Source organism: Pangasianodon hypophthalmus, chromosome 8 (genome assembly GCF_027358585.1).
Source record: "Pangasianodon hypophthalmus isolate fPanHyp1 chromosome 8, fPanHyp1.pri, whole genome shotgun sequence".
In the NCBI taxonomy this organism is placed as follows: domain Eukaryota; kingdom Metazoa; phylum Chordata; class Actinopteri; order Siluriformes; family Pangasiidae; genus Pangasianodon; species Pangasianodon hypophthalmus.
The window spans coordinates 5,962,410-5,969,970 of NC_069717.1; the positions used below are offsets into that span (position 1 = coordinate 5,962,410).

General features: G+C 39.3%; 1 protein-coding gene across 1 annotated transcript; it reads right to left on the reverse strand.

The window, feature by feature from the left end:
- asb13b (ankyrin repeat and SOCS box containing 13b) lies at window positions 1–4,930 on the reverse strand. Its single transcript, XM_026927905.3, has 6 exons — window positions 4,725–4,930; window positions 2,790–2,989; window positions 2,559–2,709; window positions 1,683–1,817; window positions 1,373–1,564; window positions 1–572 (listed from the first exon to the last, which is right to left on the reverse strand). The coding sequence occupies exons 1-6, from the start codon at window positions 4,762–4,764 to the stop codon at window positions 394–396; spliced, it is 897 nt and encodes a 298-aa protein (XP_026783706.1). The 5' UTR covers window positions 4,765–4,930; the 3' UTR covers window positions 1–393.
- Window positions 4,931–7,561: the final 2,631 nt, after the last annotated feature.

A 7,561-nucleotide genomic window follows, 5' to 3' on the forward strand; every position in this document is an offset into this window, starting at 1 on the left:
TTTAATTATTTATAAACTTTTTATTTCGTGAACAGAATATGTACAATACATATTAAGATGAAATCTGGATTACAAATATGCAATTTACAATATACGCTACATTTTATACAAATGAGAATGTAAATATATCTTACAAATAAATGCTGCACAGACTGAGAATGAAACACAGGACTGTTTTTTTTTTTGGTACTCTGTCACCTGACTTTAGCAATCACACACTTGTTTCTTGTTTGGCCAGCTCAAAAGAAAAACTCATGCTGAATTTAGATATGAACATGAATTGCACCTTATTTATACACTGCAGTTTTAATAATAAGACAAGATACATTTCCAGATATGATTAACTGTGTAGTTTCCCTTATTCTCCTGGCGCACTGGGGAAATCGGTCTGCTTCATTCGGTCAGCTCGGCTTGTGCGCTGGTCAGGAGCTCAGGAGGCGGAATGGGCATGTAAGTGAGGTAGCAGATCATACGATTGGGCAAACCCAGCTGTGGCACCGCCTCCAGCGCTCGTTTCCCCAACGCACTCCTGAGTGCAAGCCTGCTTATCTGCTGAAGACTAAGTGGTTCAGCTACACAAACACACACACACAAAACATACACAAACAAAAAACAGAACTTAACAGTCCTGTAATACTGCAAATCTAGCTTCATTCTACATTCAGTCATGCTGGCTATATTTACACATAAACAAAATTCAGAATGAAGCTGCTTGCCAAATGGTATTTTAAATACTAGGTATTTTAAAAAGCTTATTCTCAATTATATTATCAATTCTGATTGGTCTGAAGGTGTTGTTTAATTTCTACAATAGCAGCTCTGACAAGTGCCGGCTGCAAAGTTTAAATTAATACGCTCATACTAATAGGTTACTGTTTCTGTAGTAATGGCTAATTCAGAGGGAATTGTTTTAGATTTAATATTTATTTAAAATTTTTAAAGGAGTATCCAGTGTCAGCACTTCGTAATAGTCAGATGTAAGGCTGTAAATTTACATTTTCAGACCCAGGAGAGTCTTCAGGACGAAGGATGTTAGACTGCTAGTTTATAGCTGCTATGACATAAGTGATAAAAGGAACTAACTTGTTTCCGTGGACCGTTCACAACATTAAATGTAACTATAAATGCTTCAAAAGTATGAGGTGCCGTTCTTTAATTTACAAAACATTGTAAATGCTGACAAATTGCTGAGGTATAAGAAATAAAAATAAGAAATAAAACACTTCGGAATGTGCTGTTATTGGAAATTAATCAGCATCAGGGTAACAACAGTAGCTCCGCTGCATCACACCAATCTATCACTGATTATTTTCCTATAACAGCATGGCCTGTCTTATTTTATTCCTTACGTAAAACACATGGTGAAGCTTACTTTCGTAGAACTTGAGGCAGAGCGCTGCAGCCGAGCCAGGGCTGGTGTAATGGATCGGCTTTTTGCCGAGGTTATCTCTGGCAAACACGTTACCCCCAAACTCAACCAACAGCTCGATCATCTCCAGATTGCTCGCTTTAGCAGCATGGTGGAGGGCCGTCTCATGAATCTTTGCAGCATTTACATTTGCACCTTTAAAAAAAAAAAAAAAATCGACACCATCTACTTCTACAAACCATGTAAATCATACATAGTGAGGATATCATTGACCAAAGTGAATAATTCTACCAGCTCAAGGCAAAGTCTTTACCTGCATTCAGTAGAATCCTGACACAGTCTAGATGCTGCCTGGCACAAGCCACGTGAAGAGGAGTCCCGAAGTGGCAGTCATGGGCCTCCATGAGCGCTCCTTCGGCTATCATGAGCCGCACACACTCAGGGTTACCTGGTAGACAAATACATATTAACATAGCGTATTCGTTTGTTTTGCATTCAATCAGAAACCTCGCCTCTGTTAAAAAGCTGCCTTAATACAAATATTACACTATTTATGTACATGTTATACATACACATATCAAATAAGAAGCTACACTCGTAGGTCTCTCAGGAATAAAACACAACGTGGCATGCTGTTATAGGAAAATAATCAAGATGAGTCACTGTTACCACCCAAAGTTCATTATTTTACAATTACAATCTTTTCATTAATTATTCCATCTAAATGTCATATTTTGTATCCTTTTACAGTTACATTTAATGTTGTGGAACATCCAGGAAACAAGGTTTTCCTTTTAAAATCAGTTTACTGTTAGGTTTAGATTATTTGGAGTGCTCGTCGTAGACGTCCCTGTGTCAGTTGTTGCTATAGAAGCTATAGAAAATAAGGGAACGTATTAAAATGAGCACATTAATATAAATCTGTGATTTGCATCCAGCACTACTGTCAGAGCTGCTGTTACAGATAAATAATAAACTGCGTATGACCAATCAGAATCAAGAATTTAGCAGTGCTGTGTGTACTGCATGTCAGTTGAATATTCTAGTTGAACAGAAATGTATTAGAGACTTTGCAAGACTTGCCATGGTAACTAGCATAATAATGGAGACCCTGCGTATTTTGTCTAGATGACAACTTGGACTTGGACATTCAAGCTACAGAGACTGAGAGAAAAACAGGTTCTCTTACCCCCCATACAGGCCTCATGAAGAGGAGAGAAAGTGAAGAGAGGAGGGTTTACCATGGCTCCATACTCCAGCAGCAGCTTCACACACTCTAGATTACCAGATGCACAAGCATCACATAACGGCGTGCTCCCGTCTATGTTACGGGCGTTTACCTGGAAACAAGTCAACAAACAGGATAAGCAATTTATCAACCATCACCAGTCTTTACATGTCCAATATAAATAAAGCTTACATGAGCTCCAGCCTCCAGCAGCAGCTGGGCGCATTGTGTTTGGCCTTGAACACAAGCCTCATGCAGTGGAGTTATGGAGTCCACAGCCACAATGTTGACCAAAGCTCCATTTTTAATGAGCTGCTGCAGTTCTGCTGCTCGTCCATGAGCTGCTGCTTCGTGCACTGCTGATCGGTCCGTCCAGAAGCCCAGGCCATGTGCTAAACACACAGAGAAAACACCTGAAATAATGCATATGACTAGACATGTGGCAGTTATTAGTTATGCAGTGCAGCTTGATAGGCAACACACATACTGAAGTCATGCATGATGACAGTGAAGCATGCTCTAAAGGTGAAGAGGCTTCACTTATTTTCATAGCATGATAATATCAGCACATCTATACATAGTACAAGACTGTTACAATTTTAAGCATATTCTAGTGTTATCATTGACAAAGTATCTTTTAGCTCCTTTAAGCCCAACATATACCCAGGTTCTAATATTTTATTGTTTCTATAGTAATAATAAGTAATAGTAAACAGATTTTAAAATGTGTTGTTATTTAATAAATACAAGAGTATAATAGTTGATATGGTGACGTTTTCTGTCAGGAGACATATTTAGCAATTTGGAAGGAGTCTCCAGTGTCAACACTTAGTAACAGTCTGAAGTGATGGATGGATGGATGGATAGATGTGTGGATGGATTGATGGATGTGTGGGTGGATGGATAAATGGATGTATGGCTGGGTGGCTAGATGTGTGGATGGACGGATGGATGGATGGATGTGTGTGTGTATGAATGGGTGGGTGTATGGATGCATGTGTGTGTGGATTGATGGACGTATGGTGGATGTGGATGGAAGGATTTATTGATGAATGGCTTGATGGGTGGACAGATGGATAAATGGCTGAATGATGGGTGGATAGATGGATGTGTGTGTGGATTGATGGATGTATGGATGTGTGGATGGATGGATTTATCGATGAATGGCTTGATGGGTGGATAGATGGATGTGTGGGTGGATGGATGGATAAATGGCTGAATGTGTAGATGAATGGATGTATGGATGGATGGATTGGACATTACTGATCCCTGAGGGGAAATTTGGGAGTCAAATGTAAAGCTGTAACTTTAAAGTTTGTGTAACTTTCAGTTTTCTGCCAGAAGACTTTGCACTTTCTTTTTTTGGTAGCGTGACAAGATGCCTTTTTTATTGTTAACTTTAAGAGAGAGAAAAAAGATGACGCTGGTGAGGGAATAACTTTTTATATAACATACAAAATCGTATATCTTTTTCTGCTATAATGTAAATGATAACAGCAACTTTGTCACTGATTATTATCCTACAACACCATGTCCTGAAGTCTTTTGTTCCTTTTTAGTGGACTGTTTCTCAGCTCAGCAAGTGACACTGAGGTGTTTGCCAGCATCAGCTGAACTCATTCATCCCAGGACCATACAAACTACAATGTGTGTGTCACTGCTGTACTGAGAAAGATCCACTGTTTAAATAACACCCGCTCAGCAGTGAGCCTGTGGTTCTGCTTTCCATTGATGGATGTGGTAAAAAGGGTGTTGACAAATTGTGCATTGTAATAGATGAGCTCTAAAGTTTACATGGTAGGTGTATAATCATCATACTTGCATCCTTTATTTACATTCACATCTGTATGAAATGAACAATGCAGAACCAAGCTAGATGTACCTACAATACTATACTCTCCATAAACACGCAGAATACAGAGTACAGGAACTTTATGAAGTAGTCTTATTATATTTTATAGGCTCATAATAACCACAAAACGGTGTCAGATCCAAACAGACAAACTTCCTAACCATGACATTAACAGACTGTACTGGCAAGTATTTGTTTTTTAATGGTGGAGTGCGCATGCGTTTGAGCTTAGTAGCTGTTATAGCTATCAACCAATTTCCTAGTTGATATCTTACCTATTTCACTAAATAGCGTTGGCCGTGTGTGTATGTCCATTTCTTCTTTTCATACTTAGAAAAATCCGTATAATTAAGCTCTAATTAGAACAGCATAGCAAGTGAATTATCAGCTAGCTTAACCGCTCTTGTTTACATTCTCGTAGCGCTGTTAGCAATGAGCTAATTCTACTTCCGGTGTACTGCTGTTTAGCCAGTGACTGAGGAAAGCCACACTGTGCTGCACTAGTATAAGACACTATGCACACTACATGCTATCATTGCAGTACTAGGTTGTATAGTATACAGTATTCGAGAAATATCATTTTTATATTAGCCAGTCAGTGAAAAATATTAAAGTACACTTCAGTTTCCGGTTTAGGTGCTTGTATGTGATGCCTTTTCTGTCACTGCTGAAAATGAGTTCATATTAACTTTAGGGCACTGCTTTTACACATTAGTTATTGTTCACATGAAGGAAAAAAAACTATAAATTTTTGTTTGTTAGTGGTTATACTCCTGGACTGTTTTCCAGCTGAATTCTGGAGTTAACCCCTGCTGAAAAAAACACAACAGAAACCATCACAGAAATTCTAATGGTCTCCACTACAAATACCATTACAAACCATCAACTGTTAACCACTGTTAACCATTAAAACCATTACTGAATGGTTTCCATTATGTAGTAGGATGTGTTAAGGACTCAGGTTAATGGTATCCACTAAACATAAAATGCCACCAATATAAATTACCAGTAGAGACCCACAGGGTCCATTACAGTTCCCATTATAACCATTAAAACCATTACAAATTCTATGAGGTTTTCAGTTTTTTTTTCAGGGAACTTTAGTAATAGTGCCAGCTTCAAGACGAATCACAGGTTTATATCAGTGCACTCCTTCAAATAAATCATAATTTCTATAGTAACAACTTTTACAGGGACTTGGACTTAGATACGTAATCTAATGTTAATAATAAATGACAGAAAAACATTTGTTGATATGCTGTAGAAGCAGCCTCGGGTGACAGCGTTTTGTAACCGTCTGTAAGTTTTCCGCCACGGCAGAGACGTCAGGACAGAGGACTTTGTGCTTTCCAGTTAATCAGTAACATGACAAGCTGCAATTTTGTCTCTGTTTGTTTTATTACTTTCAAGAGAGAAAAAACACAAGATCTGTGAGGGAACAAAATTTTGTATCTGCTATGGCATAAGTGATAACAGGAACTAACTTTTTGCAGATGTTCCACATGTGACTGTAAATGGTTAAAATGTAGGATTTGTCATTTATTAATAATTTCACTTACTCACTCACTTTCAGTAACCGCTTGATCCTGATCAGGGTCATGGCAGATCCAGAGCCTATCCCAGGAACACTGGGCGTGAGGCAGGAATACACACTGGATGGGATGCCATTCCACCGCGGGATACCATGCACACACACACACACACACACACACACACACACACACATGTTCACACACTCATTCATAACTAGTGACAATTTATCTTAGCCAATCCACCAACTAGCATGTTTTTGGGAGATGGGAGGAAACCAGAGAACCCAGAGAAAACCCATGTAGGCACAGAGAGAACATGCAAGCACAGGATTGAACCTAGGAATCTGGAGCTATGAGGCAGCAATGCTACCACGCTGCCCTTGTTAATGAGTTAAAATTTGTAACTGTTGGCAAATTGCTGTGGTACAAGTAGAATAAAACACTTTGCAACATACTGTTATAGGATAATAATAAACTTCTGCGGTGGTAACAGTAGCTCTGCTTTGTGTTGGGCCGCATCACAACACCCCATTATTTTCCTCTCATGCCCACTCACATAGATCCACAGTGTTTTATTTCTCACGTATTGAGAGGTTATGTATGTAACTACACATGTCCGATTGCATGGAGGACAGCTAGAGTGGTTTTCTGTGGATCTAATGAATATTTTCCATTCGCTTGTTTCCCTGTGGAGTGCAAATAATAAAGTTGCCACCTTGTGACCGTGACCCCAAGTGGTAGTCTATGAAAGGTGCCTGCAATGTCATGTTTGTCTTCTGGACATTCTCATCAACCTGAGTGACCAAGGTGTCATGGCGGTCCATCACCATGTGTATAGACTGTTTTACTTTCAAGTCACCATAATGAACTAGTGAAGGTTGCATATCAAAGTTGTCATGAGGAATCCTGCCAGATAATAATGGACAGCACTTACAAAGAGTGACCATACTTTATTAAGGATGAGAATCATAGTGCTGATGTTGTTTGATTGATTTTAGGTGAGAATCACTGATACTCATCACAGAGTAGAGGTGTGCATGAGATTTTTAAAAAAAAATCCCACTTCCACCTGCTCCTGAAGGAATTCTGACCAATCTTGTCCACTCACGTAGATCCCCAGCTACTGAGAGTACTCTAAGGTCTCTGTATACAAGGCAGCTGTACTAAGCTTCCCTGAATTCTTCACTTAATTGCACTGCTGCATCATCGCCAACAGCTCATGCATTTATCTCATGCCTGCTGCCAACTTCCCTTCGTTCCAAATCCTCTCATTCCAGAGGGCTGAACAGCCAAGCCTTCTGCCCCTTTCTGCTCCTGCTGCGACTATGCAGTGAAGGAGCTTACCTTTTTTCCTCTGCCATGTTTACTGTTCACTTCACTCCCTTCAATATACACTCATTTGACTGTGCAGATTTAACAATTAGCAAGAAAAACAAAGGATTAGTGCACAATACTTAGCCTGTTTAAGGACTGTTGTTTCACACCCTGTGTAGCACAGTAGGGAATAATTTGCAATTTAACCAGCGTAACTTCTTTAAATTTATAAATCTGCAGCATATGTGCCTGAAATGCACGTGAAC

Bases quoted from the DNA above. Each gene is read 5' to 3' on its own strand.
- asb13b (XM_026927905.3), bottom strand. From the start codon at position 4,764: ATGGACATACACACACGGCCAACGCTATTTAGTGAAATAG. The intron at 2,710-2,789 runs GTAAGCTTTATT...ACTTGTTTCCAG, and splicing joins TGCTGGAGGCTGGAGCTCAT to GTAAACGCCCGTAACATAGA. The intron at 573-1,372 runs GTAAGCTTCACC...GTGTTTGTGTAG, and splicing joins CTGCCTCAAGTTCTACGAAA to CTGAACCACTTAGTCTTCAG.